Here is a 19,956-nt window from a genome sequence, read left to right as displayed (position 1 = left end):
AAGAGAAGTCGGAGAACCTGGTGTCGGGGGAGGCCAGCCGAATGCTCCCTGCCCGCTGTGGTTTCGTTCTTGAAAGCCCAGGAAAAACAGCCAGGAGACAGAGCCCTCATCCCCTCATCTTCCCATCCCAAGCTGGAAACTCCAAATCTTCTCCCCAAATAATCTTCCTCTCACAACATCACAGCTTTCTATTCTTCCATGTCCTCTCTCTCGAAGTTGTTTTGTAAAGATTTTATCTGTGAATTTGCCTTGTAAATGGTCACATCTCTCTTTAAATTTAGATAAGGCATATTAGGTGAGAAACCCATGAAGAAGTTACTGTTTAAAGCCCTAGCCAGGAAACTCAGTAGTGTCTGACAGTGCTTACTGGGAGCCTGTGCCTGTTTTCACAGCCAGTATCATTTTCTCTGTTTATTACCTGAGTTTATTACTGGCATCTTTTCAATTTTGTCCATCTCTGGTGGCAAGATCTCACCATTGTGACCACTGGTGGTGTAGGAATTTTAATCATTCTGTCCCATGTAATGGGCAAAGTGGATATCCCTTTGGATTTCTGAAGCGCGTTTTCAAAGTACACCACGTTTAAAATTTTTCCTGATTACCAAATACAAAATGAGCACAAGGAAACTACCAATTATCCCACCCTATTTCCACACACAGCTATCATTCCTTGAAGAGGGGGAGCCTCACAGTCTAAACAATAGTCTAACAGAATTTCAGGGTCCCTCACAATCTTATATTGCCAGTGAATCTCCCAGAATGTTTAGGGAAAACTTCCTTTACCCGCCATGCTTCAAAAGTAACTTAGATTCTTTTTGTAAATCAGTGAATGAAAGATACTAAACTCTAAGAATTGACATCCTTCAGACAGATTTTTCAGCAAAGCCTTGAACCCGCTCCCCACCCCCTCCCTGTTTTTTTTTTTTTTTTACCACAACTCAAGGTGCCATCTTGGGCAGTAACTGTAATAATTAAATATTTCCACTGATGTCTCAGCTCTCAGTCTTTCTCTTTAGCAGTTGAACTGTTTCAAAGGTCCAGGCAGAAATTCAAGATCCCCTTCCACCCTCATTTCAGGAGAGGTAAACAGAGATTTGTCTAACACAAAGTAGCAAGCATGCAAATTCTCAGGATGCATCTAGGAAAAAAAGGACATCTCGGGTTCTGATCTATTGCTGCCAGGGTATGAGTCATGTGGGAATAGCATGGCACAAGCCTTGATGTTCCATGGTCTCCTAATAACTGGTGACAAGAAACCTACTTGGCTGCTGTTGTCGTTTTCTCATTCAGCCCCCACCTTACCCCCATCAATGAGGAAGTTATATGCACTTGGCCATGGGCACCCCGAGGATCGGTGGTGGGTGACTGAGGGCCTCGAGCTTCCGTGGATTTTGGTACCCGCATGGGGTCCTGATCCAATCCCCCACAGACACCGAGGCACAACTGTAGTTCATTCCTCTTCTTTTTCTGGTTAACCTGGAAATGTAAACATACCTGATTAATTTACCAAAGTCTCAAGTTAACTAATGTCTTTACTTTCTTTCTAAACACTACCAGACCCTCAGAATGCTTGAAATCCAGCAGCTTCCCTCCTGACTGGTGTGCTTTTGTTTTCATGTTTGTTAGGTCTGTCTGTCTTGTTTAAGCCCAGCAGACATTACTATTACTTTTTAAAGTAAAGTTAATGCTTGTTTAGATTTACTCACATATTGACTATGTCTGCTGAGTCTTCCTTTCCTCTTGAATCTCATCCTTGTCATTTGGACTCACTTCACGGCAGGGCTATTGAAACTCTAATGTGCATGTGGATCGCTTGGTGGATCTTGTTAAAATGCAGATTCCAAATTAGTAGGATGGGGTGGGACCTGAGCTTCTGCATTTCTGACAAGCTCCCAGGTGATGCTGATGCTGCTGGTATCAGGACCACATTGTAAAGAGCTGAAGAGAGCTTCCTTTAGTGAGAATTTGTTGATAGCAAACTCTCCTAGTTTGATCAAAATATCTTTATTTTGCCCTCCTTATTTTCTGGGTATAGAATTCTGTAGCCGCCCCTGACACAGGAAGGGTTAATAATGACTGGAAAAAGCTTGCCAACAAACTGTGACCCGGAGGTGAGAAGGCCGGTTAGCCAATGAGGGGTAAGACCCCCTGGGGGGGCAACCTAAGCCAGGGGCAGCCGCCCAGGGGCACAGATGGAGAAACGATATCGATATCGGGAGCAAGAGGGACCGTCCTCTAAGAGACCTTGCCTGCTCCGAGATAAAAATATAGGAGCACAGCAACAACATGATAATATCAAAACAGAGGCCAAGGGAGGGCTCCTTGAGAAATCACTAAGAATTCTTGGCATTCACTAATTACTTCATCCAGAACACCTGTGTATGTTTAACAGATGTAAGCTATGTATATATTGAAACGCTGGTTATAATAAACTCAGAGTGGCCATCAGCCCTCTCCGCATCTATCCTGATGTGTACATTGGATTGTGACACCGACAAATTCTAGGTTCACACTTATTACGTCTTAGCAGGTTGAAGGGATCATTCTGCTTTCCTTGTTTCTTAGCTGCTGTGATAACTTTCCCTCCAGTTGTTGCCCTTTGAAGGTAATTGATCTATCTCTATATATTTCATTATCTGACTCTAAGTCTCTTACTTTGGTTTTATTCAGTCTATCATGATGTGTCTAGATATGAATTTCTTTTTTTTATTATCTGACTTGGGATTTATTGGGCTTTTTGAAACTGAGGATCGGTGTCTTGTATAAGTTCTGGAAAATTCTCAGCCATTACTCCTTTTAATACCAGTCAACCCTATTTCTTTCTCCTCTTTCTAGAACTCTACATCCAATTGGACTTAGGTTAGATCTTCTCATACTATCTTCTGTGTCACTGCGAATTAAAACATATAAAACTTTAACGTTCTTTCGTATTTTCAATATCTTCGATATTCTGTGCTGCATTCATGTGGTTTTAGGGTTTAGGAACGGTGAACATGATCTTAAAAACCAAAACTAGGCCCTGTGAAACCACAAGGTTAGTCTCTTAGTAAAATGTTTCATCATCATAATAAAAACGTCTCCAGTGTATCTCCTTGCCACTAGTCTATGGTGAGGAGTCCCTTTCCCAGCTCCTTTGCCAACACTGTATATTACCTATATGCATCTTACAAAAATTTAAACTGTCCACCTAAATAAAGAGGTAAACTGAGGCAAGCACAAATTCCCAGAAATTAAGATCATTCAGGAATGGCAGCAAATTGCAGTCTGGGAAATGCATGCCCTCGCAAGCTACAGATGAGTCCGTTGAAGGGTTTGAGGCAGGTCGTATTTCTGGGCAAGAAGTGCAAGGAGGGAGAAGTCCACCCAGTCTCCCAGCAATGACTTCGTTGGCTTGAGGACGGGGAGACATTCTTGGCGGATGTTCATTGGCCAGGAGATAAGGCCCCGCCTTCTGTAAATCAGGGAGTTACAGGAAGTCTGCCTCTCTGTTCTTGTTGGGTCTTCTGAGGGCGCATGTGAGAAGCTCTTCATTTCACATCCTCTGGTTCCATTTCAGATTGAAGCCCTTTCACAAGACTTACATATATATATATTACGGAGGAAGAAGCTTGTCTTTTAAAAAAATTAATAAACCCTTTTCTTAAGAGCCGTTTTAGGTTTAGAAAAAAACTGAGCGGACAGTACAGAGAGTTGTCTTACACCTCCCTCGTCATCCCCTTTCCCCCACATACGTACACACGCACGCTTTCCCTTTTTATTAACAATTTCTACATCCCTGGTGACTATGATGTTGAGCATCTTTTCACGTGCTTATCTGCCATCTGGATATCTTCTTTGGTGAGCTGTCCAGATCTTGTGCCTGTTTTTCAGTCGAGTTGTTTGTTTCCTTATTGTTGAGTTTTAAGAGTTTTTGTATATTTTGGATACCAGTCCTTAATTACATATGTGCTTTGCAAAGAATTTTTTTCACAGTCTGTCACTTGTCTTTTCATTCTCTTAACAATATACTTTTAAAAATCAATTCATCTGAGGCAAATTCATTAGTACCTCCTATGTACTAGATGCTGGAAATTAAAAAATAAATAAGAGATGCTCCAGATCCTCAGGGATCTTACAGTTGAGAGGGAAAAGGTGACCCATAAGAAATAAGTGGAGGGCCGGCCCGGTAGCGAAGCAGTTAAGTTTGCACGTTCTGCTTCTCGGTGGCCCAGGGTTTGCCAGTTCGGATCCTGGGTGCAGACATGGCGCTGCTTGGCACGCTATGCTTGGTAGGCGTCCCACATATAAAACAAAGGAAGACGGGCACAGATGTTAGCTCAGGGCCAGCCTTCCTCAGCACAAAGAGGAGGACTGGCAGTAGTTAGCTCAGGGCTAATCTTCTCAAAAATAAATTAATTAATTAAAATAAATTTTAAAAACCCAAATTGAATAGTTTTAAAAAATTATTAAAAAAAAAAAAAGAAATCGGGGCTGGCCCCGTGGCCGAGTGGTTAAGTTCACGTGCCCGCTGCAGGCGGCCCAGTGTTTCGTTGGTTTGAATCCTGGGCGCGGACATGGCGCTGCTCATCAAACCACGCTGAGGCAGCGTCCCACATGCCACAACTGGAAGGACCCACAACGAAGAATATACAACTATGTAGCGGGGGGCTTTGGGGAGAAAAAGGAAAAAAAAGAAAAAGAAAAAGAAATAAGTAGAGGGGCCGATGGGGCAGTGGTTAAGTTTGCACATTCTGCTTTGGTGGCCCGGGGTTCGCAGGTTCAGATCCCAGGTGCCGACATGGCACTGCTTGCCAAGTCATGCTGTGGAAGTCATCCCATGTATAAAGTAGAGGAAAATGGGCACGGATGTTAGCTCAGGGCCAGTCTTCCTCAGCAAAAGGAGGAGGATTGGCAGCAGATGTTAGCTCAGGGCTAATCTTCCTCAAAAATAAATAAATAAATAAAATAAGTAGAAACATGGCGCAGTAGCTCCTATAACACAGACGCATACCACATAAATTGGGAAACCAAGGACAGAATGGTCAACAGTAGCTGTTATGGGTCAGAGAGAGATTTACAGAGGAAAAGGCAGGTTATGTTAAGGCAGGAAGCTTGACATGTTTAGAGGGTAGTGTTGTAAGAGCGCAATAGTGAGAGACGTGGTGAAGAGAAGCAGGAGGCACATCATGGAGATTTTAGTTAGATAAGACACGTGATGAGATTTGGATTGTGGAATGATTACTTTGGCGTCAGAGTGCAGATGATTTGGAGAAAGACTAAACTGTAAGACCAGGGAGGAGTTGGAAAGAGTGCCTGAACTGAAGCCTGGCCATGGTTTCCTTACGGAGGGGATAATCTGAGGAAGGAGGTGGCATCCTCAGGTCTCCCTGATGGGGTGGGAGGGAGGCAGAGGGAACCAGCTGGTGAGCAGCAATCAGCTGCTGTCTTTTCTGCTGCTTCTGAATGTATTTTGGTATATATGTAGAGTAATATGTTGTCTCCAATAGTAAGAGTTTATTAATTTTATTCGCATTCGTAATTTTAGACAATTGCCTTTAGACAATACAAATTATAAATCTGTGGAAATGAGTTTAGTTTCCTAATTCCAGTTTATGTAGCTTATACTAAGTTTCAGTAGTCTTGAATAAAGGTGTGTTTATGTGATTTAACTATATCAATTATAAACACACATACAAGGTTATACGTCCTGGGTCATGAAATAAAATGTACTTTTTTGGTTTAGTGAATGAAGTTTGAAAAAGACTGGTGGGCAACTGAGATGTGCAAGGAACACAGAGGGTCCTAACCTAACACTGGCAACTTTCCTGGGGGTTTCTTTTAAAATCTGTGGTGCTTTTTTCAAAACTTAAATATTGAGTATTTTAGAAGAATAATTGTAAAATATGTGAGGCTTCAACGAAAAATAATATGACCAATACCAAGTATTAGTAACGGGACCTCACCCTTACTTCGGAAGCCCCCATGTGCTCCACCCTGCGCCCACTCAGAGGTAATCACCACCTTCAATTTCGTGTTTATTAATCACTTAGTTTTCTTTATAGTTTTATTATGTTTGTATCTTTAAACAGCATGTTTTACTTTTGCCAATTTTTGAACATTATGGAAATGAAAACATTTATTATTTTTTTACTGATCAAAGTTTTTATTTAGCTGAATGCAAATCCTATGTGTGCATTCTACTTAAAAAAATAACATCTTTATGTGGTATGATATACATACCATACAATTTACTTATTAAAAGTGTCCAACTCAGTGGTTTTTAGTATATTCACAGGGTTGTCCAACCATCACCACTCCCTAATTCCAGAACAATTTCATCACCCCAAGAAGAAAGCCTGTTCCTTACCCATGAGCAGTCACTCTACATGTCCCCACAACTGTCTCCACTCCCAGCCTAGGCAACCACAAATCAACTTTCTATAGATTTGTTTATTCTGTATGTTTCTTATAAATGGAATCAAACAATATGTGGTCTTCCATTACTGGCTTCTTTCACTTAATGTTTTCACGGTTCATCCGTCTCGTGGTGTGTATCAGTACTTCCTTCCTTATTTATTGGTAAATAATATTCCATTGTATAGATAACAAAATGTTAATTATCCATTCATTGACTGATGGACATTTGGGTTGTATTCACCTCTTGGGTGTCATGAATATTGCTGCTGAGAACCTTTGTGTACAAGTTTGTGTGTGTGTGTATGTTCTCATTTTTCTTGGATACATGTCTAGGACTGGAATTGCTAGGTCGTATGGTAATTCTGTTTTTAACTTTTGAGGAAAAGCTGGACTTCAAAAGTCGCTACACCTTTTGACGATCCCACCAGCAGTGTATGAGAGTTGCAATTTCTCCACATCCTCACCAACACTTGTTTTCATCTGTCTTTTTTATTATAGCCACACTAGTGGGTATGAAGGGCTATCTCATTGTGACTTTAATTTGCATTTTTCTAACACCTAATGATACTAAGCATCTTTTCATGTGCTTATTGGCCATTTGTATATCTTCTTTGGGGAAATGTCTATTCAGAACTATTGCCTATTTAAATTAGGTTTTTTGTTATTGAATTGTAAGAGTTCTTTATGAATTCTAGATACAAGTGCCTTCTCAGATATATGATACAGAAAATTTTTTTCCCCATTCTGTGGGTTGGCTTTTACTTTCTTTCTTTCTTTCTTTTTTTTTTTTTGAGGAAGATTAGCCCTGAGCTAACTACTGCCAGTACTCCTCTTTTTCGCGGAGGAAGCCTGGCCCTGAGCTAACATCGTGCCCGTCTTCCTCTACTTTATATGTGGGACTCCTTGCCATGTCCGCACCTGGGATCTGAACCGGCGGACCCCCCGGCTGCCAAGAAGCAGAATGTGCGAACTTAACCGCTGCACCACTGGGCCAGCCCTAGCTTTTATTTTCTTGATGGTGTCCTTTGAAGCACGAAAGTTTTTCATTTTAATGAAATCCAACTTATTTAGTTTTTTTTGTTTTTTGGGTTTTTTTGCTAAGGAAGATTCACCCTGAGCGAACATCTGTTGCCAGTCTTCCTCTATTTTGTACGTGCGCCTCCGTCACAGCATGGACACTGACAGACGAGTGGTGTAGTTCTGCACCCAGGAACCGAACCCAGGCCACCGGTGGGCCAAACTTAACCACTAGGCCCTTGGTGCTGGCCCCAACTTAGATTTTTGCTTGTGCTTTTGGTGTCTTATCTAATAAGACATATTTATTAATTCTTCTGCAATTTTATTTTTTACTCAATGTTTTTCCTGTTACTCATCTATTTTATGTGTTGGGTTACTATAGTTCGTTAATTTTCCTTTCTTCATTGTATTACACCTTATGAATACTCCACAATTTATTTATCCATTCTACTGTTAACAGCCAATTTGACAGTTTCCAGTTTTTTGCCAGTACAAACTATGCTGCTATGAATATTCTTGCTTTTGTTTCCTGCTGCATATATAAAGAGTTTCTCCAGAATAAATGTTCTCCAAATTGGTCCACAAACCCCTGAGTAAAGGTCAAAACCATTTTCATAATAGTACTAAGACGAGATTGCCTATTTCACTGTGCTGACATTTGCACTGATGTGGCAAAGCAAAGACAGGGAAAATTGCTACCACTGTAGCATTAGTAAAGTGAGTGTCACCAAACTGCACAACTAGTATTTGCATTCCTCAACACCATGCACCAGCAGGAAAAATAGCCAGTTTCAGTTATGAATACCTTGATGAAGCTGGAAATTATGAGTTTTATTAAATCTTCCCCTTGAGCACACATCCTTTCAACACTGTTTGACAAGTTGAGAAGGACGCAGAAAGCACTTCTGCTGCACCTGGAGGATGAGAGTGATCTCAAGTAGAAGCACTGATGTGATCGAGTTGTGAGCTGAACCTGCCGCTCTTTTCGTAGAACACCAAATACTTGAAAGAATGCTTACAAACTATGGTCGTCAAGGCTTGGGTATTTGGCAGACATTTTTCCAAAAGTGAACTAGAGAGCCTGCTGCTTCAGAAAGAAAACCTTGTCATCAATCACGAAATTTAACCTTTTGAGAGAAAATCTGAATTTAGGAAAACCTATGTCCACCGCTCTGAGCTTTATAGCATCCTGACACTTGGACTTATTTTTTTGTTTTTTTGTAATGCGGTCCACGGTGCACATTAACTAACGTGATTTTTCCATGTTGTATAACGAAATGTGTCAGTGCAGCAATTCTGGATTCAGAAAACGCTCTCAGGAAACAAACTGGATGCAGGGCTCTGCTTACCCCGCATTCCTGCCTTTACTCAGACCCTGACCTCAGAATTTCTTTTCTTTCTTGTCAGGTCATCAGTGATCTCAGAAGATATTTTATCCAGGACTTTTAGTTGTTTTCAGTGGGAGAACTGATTCAGGTACCTAGCCCAGGAAAGAAAGCCCATCCGTTTTTCGATATCAGTATTTAATGTATACATATTTTGATTTAATTTTGTAAGTCTAACTTGGTAGGATATTAGTACAAAATCAACATGGATCCTCTTGCAACCCAGCTTTCTCTTGTCAGTCATCTTGCCGTTTTCTGGCGTTGATTCCCACATTTATATTTCCAGCCCTCATGTCTCCTCTGAGATTCATACTTGGAGCTGTGACTGCCTACTTGGCATCTTCACTTGGATGGTCACTGTGTACTCAAAGTTAACATGACAGAAATTGACATCCTAGTTTTTCTCCCCAAATCTGCTTATCTGCTTTCTCCCCAGCATCCTCTGTCTTAGTAATTGGCACCACTATTGATCCATTTGCTTAGGGAATAAAAACTTGGAGTCATTCTTGTCTGCTTTCTTTCTGTCCCACTTTCTGCTCATCAGCAAACCTGCTGCTCCACCCTGGAATGTATCCCGCATCTGAGCACGTTTCACCATCTGCACTGCTACCGACCCTAGTCTAAGATGGTCGTCTCTCATCTGGATGATGACCGTAGCCTCCCAGTCGGCCTCGCCGCTTCAGTGCTACCCCTGCCGACAGTGCATCCTCCACACAGTAGCCAGGAGGACACTTGGAAAGCTTGATTTAGATCATGCCTCTTCCTCATTTTCATCTCCCCAGTGGCTTCCCATAACACCTATTCCCTGGCTACCTCTCTCATTGTCTACTCCTCTTCCCCTCGCCTGCTTGGCTGAAGACCAAGCACCCACTGTGACTACAGTCCTTTGCCTTCGCCATTGCCCCAGCCTGAAGCTCGCCTCACTCCGTGATCCTCAAGCAGGTCTCTGCCCAAAGACCCCTATTAAAGACGCCTTCCCCCACCAGCCCGTGCACAATATCACCTCCCTCCGCCCGCTCTAATCGGATTCTGCTTTTTATTCTTCATAGCATTTGTCATTTTATTTTCTAACTGCCCAACTAGAATAAATGCTCCTTGACAGCAAAGACATTGTTGTCTTTGTTCATCTTTGCCCAGAGCTTAGAACTCTGTCTGTCCCACAGCAGGCTTTCAAGAAATATTTATTGAACGAAGGGGAATGACGGAGGCAACACCAGAAAAGGGCATACAAGCTTTTCTGTGATCTTTGCAGTTCTTTTCAACAAGGGACTCGGCAGATTTATTTCACCTTGACAAAGTGAAACCTGTATTATTCATCCCTAATATCAATCATTTTTGAATATACATAGGAGATATAGAGCTTAAACAGATTGGTTAAACTGTCTTTAATTTTCAAAGAGATTTTATTTCAGTATTTATTGATGATAAATTCTCAGAACAAGGTTTAAACATAATAATTCTTTTATGTTATACATTTACTTTATATCTTGCATGTGTAGCAGCTGACACTGGAGCATAAGGTGTCTATTTTTCATTCTCTGACAGGAAATCCATGCTATGTATGATCTAATAATTTTTTAGAGCACAGAATGGAACATGCTAGGAAAACCAACCTTACTTCTTGTCCTTTATTGGAATGTATAGTCCGTTAACATTTAGGGTAATTACCAATCTATTTGAGTTTAAGCTACAACTTGTTAATTTACTTTCTATCCTGTCTGTTGTATATGATATTTTCTCTTCTTTTGGACTTTTAAAAATTATTTCATTTGCTTCCTCTATTACGTTGTTGTAATATGTCTCTTTTGTTCATTAACATCTAATATGAATCAATATTTTTACCAAATTCTGAAAAATGCATGATCTTGGAACACTTCCACTCCATTTACCCCTTCTTACATATGCTATTTAATTCTGTGTATTTGAAACCCCACAAGACATTATTTGTAAATATTTATTTAGATTTATCTATATAATTAACCTTTGCACTGTAGGGGAGGAAGACATTTCCTCTACCCTCTCTAGGTCCTTCTGGCTGGACTACGAATTAAATTCACATGAGACAGAACAACAGGAGAAAATTAAACAAAGCTTTATAACATGCATACATGGGAGAGATCCAGAAAAACTGAGTAGCTCACCAAAATGGCAGAAGCTCTCACCTTAAATATCATCCTCAGCTAAAGACAAAGGAAGATGTTGGGGCTGGGAGGAGTCAGTTATGGGCAATTGCCAGAAAAGCACAGTAAACAAGAGTAAGGTTATTATGCAGATTTAAGTCCGTGCCTTCTGCAATGATAAGAGCTTTTAGGGATTAGGTCATCTTCCCCTTTCTCCTGGTACAGAGAGGCAGACACCTTTACAGATGGAGATTTCCCTTTACAAATGTAAATGTATTTTAATAGGGGGTAACTTCTACTTTTCAGAGTTTCTCTCCTGTCTGCAGTTTTTAAAAATAACCAGGCCAAAATAATCCTCATGCCAAAGAGACATGTCTTGAGGTGGCCAATTCCAGTCCCCCACAGCATTACACTCATTTCTTCCTTCATCTCCCTGCTTCCACCTAGAGTCATTTTACTTCTGCTTGAAGAACACTGTTTGGTTTTTCCATTATTGCAGGTATGCTATTTTAATTCTCTCAATTTCTATTTTTCCAGAAATGACTTTATTTTGACCTTATTAAATTTTTTCACTAGAATTTATGAAGAATAAATAATTTCATATTTAAGGATCTATTTTGCTAGGATAGGCTTCTGGATTGTCAGATGTTTTTTCTCAACACTTTGAAGATATCATTCCAATAATTTCTAGTTTCCATTATTGCTGTCGTGAAGTCAGTTGTTAGACTTGGTGTTGCCCCTTTGAAGGGTGTCATTTTCCTGTTGCTGCTGCTAAGGTTCTTTACCTTTGTCTTTCTGTTCAGCAGTGTTCCACTGCATGTTACTATATAACCAACAATTCTGTGGGCAGATTGTCTTTTCCAAAGATAACTGCAACAATAATCTCATCTCACATGCTCTTCTAGAAGCTATCAGGAGATAGAGTCTACATCCACTTTCCTTGCATCTGAGGTCTTTGTGTCGGCCTCAACCAATAGAGTACATTGAAGTGATACTATGAGATTTCAGCTAGGTCATAAAAAATGCCATGTATTTCTGCTTTCCTCTCTTGGGACATTCATTCTGTTTTTTCTCCTCTCCAAAGCCCCAGTACATAGTTGTATATCCTAGTTGTAAGTCATTCTAGTTCTTCTATGTAAGCCGCCACCGCAGCATGGCAACTGACACAAAAGGGGGTGTGGTTCTGCGACCAGGAAGCGAACGCAGGCTGCTGAAGTGGTGGGCACTGAACTTTAACCACTAGGCTCTCAGGGCTGGCTTAGGACATTCATGATTGAAACGCAGGTATCATGCTGTGAGGAACCTCAAGCAGCCTATGAAGAAATCCATGCCCTCAGGAACCACAGCTAGCTTTAGGATGAGGTGGCAGGTGGAAGCTGGAAGGGCTTCAAGGAGACTGTTATTGAGAGTCTAAAGGGCCCCACCGAGGCTATTTTGAGGGTTTAAAGGAAAGCGAGAAAAATTTATTGGAAGCTAGAGGTAACATGTGCAGTATAGTGAAAAATGGGAACTAGACCTAATGAATTCAATGATCTAGCTGAGGTGATTTCTCAGTGGGGTATTGGCTGCTTCTTGCTGCCTAAAATAAAATGCAAAAGGAAGAGGTGAGCTGAAGAAGGAACTGTTAAATATGAAGGAACCAGAGCTCGCAAAGTTTGACAATAATACTGTTTCTCCTTCCCAGTCTCTCCAGATGGCAACTTCTTCTTTAATTAAGAAAGGACCTCAAGGGGGCTGGCCTCGTGGCCGAGTGGTTAAGTCCGTGCGTTCTGCTGCAGGCAGCCCAGTGTTTTGTTGGTTCGAATCCTGGCGGACATGGCATTGCTCATCAAACCACGCTGAGGCAGCGTCCCACATGCCACAACTAGAAGGACCCACAACGAAGAATATACAACTATGTACCAGGGGGCTTTGGGGAGAAAAAGGAAAAAAAATAAAATCTTTAAATAAAAAAGAAAAAGAAAGGACCTCAGACCAAAGTCAAATCCAGGGTGGGTGTGTGGGAGAGCCTTTTGCAAAGATCTCAGAAAGATTCAAGGTAGTGACTCATACAACGTTTCAGACTGAAAAAAGGGCCTCTAGAGATTTTAAGGTGAGCCTGACAAATCCTGTCTATCAAATGATAGAGCTTCTGGGAATCTGAAGGGTGTTGTCTTGCAGCATCCTCTCAGGGAGCCCAAGGGAGAAAGGTTCTTATCTCAAACAGATTTGTAGTGGTGTATTTTGTCTAATGGAGTGAACTCCACTGAGATTTTTAGAACACACATAATTCTTAAGAGAATTGTTCTGGTGCAAGCAGCGCGAGCTTGAACTAAGAGAGAGTACAAAAGAAAAAGAGGCCTTTGGATTCAGGATCTTGTTATCCAGGGAGCAGACTGAGGAGGCTTTTAGTTGCTAATTTAGTTTTCTTACGGAAAAAAAGGTTTCAACCCAGAGGGTGGACTAAGAGCCTCAGAGAACAACACAGAGAGAGTAAACGTAGCACGAGTGAGCTAACCAGCAACAAGTTCTTAGAGGGATTTCAAAGTTGCTAGGGGCCAGTGACCGTTTTATGCGTCTCATTTTCCCCATTTCTGAACAGGAAGGTCTGAGTTCTCTTTTCCCTTTCCCACCACTGTTTTCTGGATGTGTGTATATGAGGCTAGGTAACCTGTCTCTTCAGTTCATGGGTCTGCAGATTGAGAAGAATGATTCTCAAGGAACTAGACCCAAGACTGTACCTGAGGAGCCTCATCTGTACCTGGATCTGATGTAGATGACGCAATCTGGCACTTGAGCCTGAGTGTGAAGCTAGAGTGGAATCAGACCTTCGGTGGGCCTTGGAATAGTGACGGGTATATTTTACATGTGGGAGGAAGGATCTCCCTTCTAGCAGGAAGGCAGATTTTCCAGAGATGGTTACAAGGTTTCTCATTCCATAGGGACTTCTAGAAGTTGCACCTTTCAAGAGGCAGACTCTATGTTCTCCTTGAACTTGGGTGGATCGTTGTGCCTGACTTGACCAACTGACTGTGGCAAGTGTGATGCTATGTAGCTTCCAAGACTAGGTCAAAAGAATGCCATGGAATTCGGCCTTGCTCTTTCGGGATGATCAGTGTTGGAACCCAGCCTTGGTAACCAGTGAAAAGGCCCATGTGGAGAGAAACTGAGACCCCCCCCCCCAATGTGTACCCTGCCTGAGTTCCCAGCTGACAGCCAGTACCACCCTCCCTGCCATGGGAGTGATCATCTTGAAAGTAGATCCCCCAGCCACCAGCAGATGCCCCAGCCAATGCCACTTGGAACAGAGGTGAGCCATTCCTACTGAGTCCTGCCCAACTTGCAGATGCTTGAGGAAAATGAATGGTTATTGTTTTAAGCCAGTGCTTTGGGGTGGTTTCTTGCCCAGCAACAGATAATGCAACACACCTCAAAACATACTCCTATCAAACAACAGTCATTTATTTGGCTCACAAATCCACACTTTGGACAAGCATTGACAGGGACAACTCTTCTCTGCTTTAGGATATCTGAAGCCTTTGCTGGGAAGATTCAAATGGCTGTGGCGAGAATCATCAGGAGGTTTTTTCACTCACATACTCAGCACCAGGGTGGAGATGACTCAAGGCTGAGCTCACTTGGGACTCTCACAGCAAGTGCCTACCAGTGGCCTCTCCGTGTGTTTTGGGCTTCGTCCCAGCATTACACCTTCAAAGCAGTGAAACTTCTTACATGGTGGCTCAGGGCTCCAAGAGCAAGTGTTCCCAGGAAGCAAGGTGCGATCTTCATGGCCTTTGATGACCTGTCCTCTGAAGCCACATAGCATCAGTTCTGCTCTACTCTACTGACTGAAGCACTCAGAAGCCCATTCAGATGTGAGGGGAAGGGACAAGGATCTCCCACTTGTTGTTGGGAGAAACATCAAAGAATTTATGGCTATTTTATAAAACTGCCACAAATGATATTTCTGTGATGTGTTAAGTGTTGTTTTCTTTATATTTCTCTTGCTTGAGGCTTATAGTTTTTATGGACTGACTGGTTGTGTCCCTCCCACCCAGTTCCTACGGTGAAGTGCTGGCCCTCAGTGAGACGGTATTTCAAGGTGGCGCCTTTGGGAGGTAATTAGGTTGAAAGGAGGTGATGAGAGTGAGGCCTCCATCAATTAGTGTCCTTACATAAAAGGGAAACATACCACAGCTCTTTCTTTCTCCCCCATGTGAGGAGAACTGAATCCCTTGGAACCTGGTCTTGGCCTTCCCAGCTTCCAGAACTGTGAGAAATGAATGTCTATTGTTTAAACCACCCAGTCTATATTTTGTTATAGGAGCCTGAGCTGACAAAGACATTGTGCTTCTTGAATATGTTTCTCGATGTCTTTGACAGGTTTGGAAAATTAGCTATTATCTCTTCAAATATACTTACACAGTGCTTTGTCGCCCTGATGTCAAGGCAAGTGAGGAATGATGCCTCAAAGAATGTCACGCTATGATTTTCCAAAGTCCATCCTTAGATCCAGGAGCAAGAAGGAAAATAGGTGACAGTCACTCACCCTCGGAACAGAGTTTAGGCTTAACTATTCCAGAGACAGATGCCTCCTTCTTTACCCCAACTTCCACTTCCAAAGGATTCTTCTCTGATCTCCATGAGGAAAGGGAAGTCTGGCTTCCCTTATAGCAATACCTCTCTGCATACTTTTGGCCAACCCCAAGTCTACCCTGCTGCCAGGAGCTGAACCAGTAGCAACACTGGATGGCCATTCTCTCCCAGTGATGGAAAAGTAACCCAGTATTTGTTCAGCCTTAAATTTCATCTATGGCTGAAAGTGTTAAGTAAAAGAATCTGGAAGAAACACAGATTTTAACAGCAGGGATGCTTTTTACTTTTTGTGTTTATGGCTCTAACTGAATCTTCTACAATAGGCATGTGTCACATTAGTAAAACTAATGAAAACACAACATTCAAAATGTTACCTAAATCCATCATTAATATTGACACGAGTTTAATGTTATACAGGCAAAAACTGATTCACATTCGAATCATTACACAGTAGAATGTGACCTTGAATCTCTCATGCCTACAACAGACCAGTGCATTACAATTTGGGGGAAGCTCTCTTCTGGGTCCCTCCAAGATGTTTGCAGAAGAAGGTTAGAATCTGCTTCCAAGCATCTACCTGGGCCTTAGAATGAGCCCTGGGCTCCCCACCCCAGAGCACAGGTTTGTCCACAAGTTTGTGCAGGGAAGCTGGGCACAGGGGGAAGTAAGGAGGCTCGATGTTATGCCCAGCGCCAGGGTAAGAGATGATCTGGGGTTTTTCCTTTCCATGGGCCTGTAAGCGATCAGAGGCTAGCTGGGCATAGAACTCACTCCTCCAGTTATGGTCATCCAGACCAACGATGAAGAGGATGGGCCCCTGGGCCTTGTCTACTGGAATCATGCTGGGGTCTTCACACCCCCCTACAACATCATTCCGCATATCCACAATATCCAGGAGGCCTGAGAAAGCTACCTTGATTCTCCTCAGATCATAGCCCAATCGTGGGAGGCAAGTCTGCTTGTAGTGTATGTCTGCGCTCCCACTGACGCCTGATCCATTGATGGAAACTGTGGCTGAGATGTTCTTCAAAAATGAGGCCATGGAGAGACAAATATCTGCCCCTAAAGAAATGCCCAGAAGCCCAATGCCTGGGCCTTTAACCTGGAAGAAAAGAAGGGAGAAAAGTCAAGGGTCAAGAACCTACACAACAGAAAAATATTTGTCCAAATGTAAGTGGAGATGCTGCTAACTTGAATCTGTGAATGAGCCACAAGAGGATCAACCTGAGCTGACAGAGCAGTTTCTTCCCACCTAAAGACTATCTGGCTGGACACGTGGCAAACAAATCTGAAACTCACTGAAAAGCTGGGAATTGGTAACAAAGGTTTCAGAGCATCAGCCACCAGAGAACGCTGAGTCATGAAGCGTGTCAAGTTCAGGGCCTCATTCAGGTGGGCATGATCAAAGTCTCAGTGTGGCTGGGTATCCAACTGAGGAACCAAGTTCTGTTCCAAGTAGTGAATCATTCATCAGGCCCCATCTAAACATATGGGCAAATGATTAACTTTATAGAAACAAAGTAAAACTTCAGAGTCCAATTAAGTAATTCTTATCTTCTTTTAATCTAATTCTTATTTATTTTTTTAATTAAAAAAAATTTTTTTTGAGAAAGATTAGCCCTGAGCTAACATCTGCTGCCAATCCTCCTCTTTTTGCTGAGGAAGACTGGCTCTGAGCTAACATCTGTGCCCATGTTACTCTACTTTATATGTGCAACGCCTGCCACAGCCTGGCTTGACAAGCGGTGGGTTTGTCCACAGTCGGGATTTGAACCAGCGAAGCCAAAGCGGTACGTGAGAACTTAACCACTGCGCAACCAGGCCAGCCCCTCTTATCTTCTGAATTGGGTGGGAAGTTCTGTCTGATCAATCTGAACATAGTCTGATTATCAGCAAATTAAAGAGAAAAAACAAGCATGCAGATTCAATAAATAAGAAGCCCCATGCACATAACAAAAGGAATTTTAATATCACTAAATAATTCCTTTAAATAAAATCTGATGAATTTTATTATTAATTAGGCATTATTAATCCATCTGACAGAGAAAGGGGAAAGAGGCCCCAAAAGCCAAGGAAGTCTCCAAAAGAAAGCTCTCTGAAAGAAGAGCAGAGCAGCCTCAGTGCACCTGGCACAGGCGAGGGCAAAGCGACACCCTCTGGAGATCCTTCTAGAGGGCATGATACAGGAAGGAACATCAGGAGAACCTGGGCGTGCTGCAGCATGTAGCTCACGGCTTCTTCAAAGTAGTCCAGGTGTATGCTGTCCAGTCTCGTGGGGAGATCGTCAAAGTCATAATAAGCCAGAGCCAACGTGGCAAAGCCATGACTGGCCAGAAGGCTGGCTCGATACTCCAGCAGGCCCCCTCCAACACCAAAGATGTCAATGACCCCTGGGAAAGAGCCAGGTCCTAGAGCAGGGAATAGCGTAAAGGGAAGCATTACACCATTTACAGCACCTGCTTTCCTTTCAGAGATCTTTCTTTCTAAATTATTTAGTGGGTTCCTGTGAAGCAAAGGAGAGGAGAGGAAACAGCTCCCTGAGTCACCATTGAAAAGGAAGACAAGCTCCCCGGGGGCAGGAAAACCTACGAGGTACCTTCTCAGTGATGAGCTTACCCCCCCATAAGATTCTGTGACAAATGATCTGCAGGGTTCCAAGAATCCTTGGGTGGAAGGCAGAGCAACAAGGTCTTTCCTTCATGACTACATCACAGAAGGAGGAATTTCACTTTTCAGACAGTGATGATTCACAGTGTTCTGCTAGGGGAGTGGACGCAGAACTAAGAATCATGAAACAAAGCTTTATGAGGTGTTGCGTTAACCCTTTGCTTTTTTGGGGTACTGATATTCAGATGCTTATTTAGTGAGAGGCAAGAAAAAGAAACACCCAGAGATGGCTTTAGGTGAGGAAGGCAGTGGAGTCTGAAGTGGGAGCTGTGGGAGAGGAACATGAAGGAGCGCAGAAGGGGCCCCGTGGACCCCACACACTAGAGAAGGGCGACGGGAACAGCTTCCTTGAGCGGTCGGGCTGATGCCCGTCGAGATCTGTAGGGTGGTTATCAATAGCGAAGTAGACAACGTACCTACTGACCCTGATCCTTTTTTTCAATCTGCAGAATAACAGTATTTATAGAGATTAGCTGAGATAATGCAAACGCATAGCACAGACACTAACATATCCAGATCCTCTCCGTATTTCGGTTGGGCAGCCACTGATTGAGTCAACGTCAGCTCCTCTGATCTTGCTCCCCAGCTAGAGCCCCCTGAAGCAGGAGGAGCAGAAACGCCTGGCGGCCCAGGGCACCGGCTCGCACGCCCCCCGCGGCGCGGGCTCACCTGGCGGCAGGAAAAGCGTGCCACGCACCCGGCCCGCGCGCACCGGCTCCCGCCGCACCCCGGGGCCCAGGAAGGCGCGCTCGTGCACCGCCCGGCCCAGCAGCCGCCCGGCCTCGGGCTCGTGGCCGTCGAGCACCTCCAGCTGCACGGCGAACGGCGTCTGCACGTCCCGCTTCAGAAAGCGCCATAACGGCTTGTCGGGCTCCAGGGCCCAGAGGAGCCCCATGGGCTCGAGCCCCGCGAAGCTGCCGCCCAGCGCGGGCGCGCGCTCCAGGTCCAGCCGGCCCGTGGCGTCGGCGCGGTAGCGCGCGTGGGCCCGGAAGAGCGCGCCCTTCTCGTCGCGCAGGGACGCGCGCAGCGTGACCGGCTGCCCCGGGGCCAGGCCGCGCACGGCGATGCGCACGGGCTCGTCCCAGAGGCAGCGACCCGCGGGCTCCACGGTCACCGTCGCCGCCATCCTGGCCGCGCGCTGCCGCCGTCTGGAGCGAACTGAGAGACGCGGGCCGCGGTGGGAGTGGAGTCCTAGGCCGTGGGGAGCGCGCCGGGAGGCCGGCGGGTCAGGCCCCCCCTCGCGCGGGAGCGGTCGGTGGCTGAGCCGCCCCTGGAGGCGTGTGGGCGCCTAGACCCGCGGACCCCGCGCCCGGGTTCCTCTGTGGTGAAGTCTCCCTGCGGGTCTCCTGGCCCCGGGCGGGCGCGCAGGGCCGTCCTCAGCTTCTGGCTGTGGCGCCGAGCCCGCCCTCTGGAAGCTTCTCTGCCTGTGAGCGCTCTCACTTATTGGAGTGGAGCGTGTTGGGTAATCATTAGTAGTGAAACCAGAGCTGAATGAGTGTAGGTAGAATTCCAAGAATTGCTGCTTCTCCGTAGAAAAAGGCAACTTTTTATTCTTTTAATTTTTAGTGAATTATCATATACATACTAAGAAGGGCACATATCCTAAGTGTACAGTTCAATGAAATTTTTCAACCTGAGCGTGCTTGCATAACCAATCACAGGGATCCAAAAATATCATTACCTGCAGTCCAGAAGCCACCCTCATTCTTGCTCCGGGCACTTCCCCTTTCTCCAAAGTTAATCCGTCCTGATTCCAGGAAAACGGGTTAGTTTTTCGTGACTCTGTGTTTTATGGG

The 19,956-nt window shown here is 44.0% G+C and overlaps 1 protein-coding gene across 1 annotated transcript; it reads right to left on the bottom strand.

Annotated features, from left to right (window-relative positions):
• Window positions 1–15,752: 15,752 nt before the first annotated feature.
• On the bottom strand, window positions 15,753–19,610 carry ACOT4 (acyl-CoA thioesterase 4). The gene is made up of 3 exons (XM_070593831.1): window positions 18,830–19,610; window positions 17,699–17,901; window positions 15,753–16,595 (listed from the first exon to the last, which is right to left on the bottom strand). Exons 1-3 carry the CDS (start codon window positions 19,284–19,286, stop codon window positions 15,990–15,992), a joined length of 1,266 nt encoding a protein of 421 aa, XP_070449932.1. The 5' UTR covers window positions 19,287–19,610; the 3' UTR covers window positions 15,753–15,989.
• Window positions 19,611–19,956: the final 346 nt, after the last annotated feature.

This window comes from Equus przewalskii, chromosome 25 (assembly GCF_037783145.1).
Source record: "Equus przewalskii isolate Varuska chromosome 25, EquPr2, whole genome shotgun sequence".
NCBI lineage: Eukaryota > Metazoa > Chordata > Mammalia > Perissodactyla > Equidae > Equus > Equus przewalskii.
The sequence above is the reverse complement of the archived record's forward strand: the minus strand, read 5'-3'. Positions and strand labels throughout refer to the sequence as shown.

Excerpts from the sequence above, each read along its gene's own strand:
- ACOT4 (XM_070593831.1), bottom strand. The coding sequence starts at position 19,286 with ATGGCGGCGACGGTGACCGTGGAGCCCGCGGGTCGCTGCCTCTGGGAC. Across the intron at positions 17,902-18,829 it reads CACGCTTTTCCTGCCGCCAG|GACCTGGCTCTTTCCCAGGG; the intron begins GTGAGCCCGCGC and ends TCCCTGCTCTAG. Across the intron at positions 16,596-17,698 it reads ACATGCTGCAGCACGCCCAG|GTTAAAGGCCCAGGCATTGG; the intron begins GTTCTCCTGATG and ends CTTTTCTTCCAG.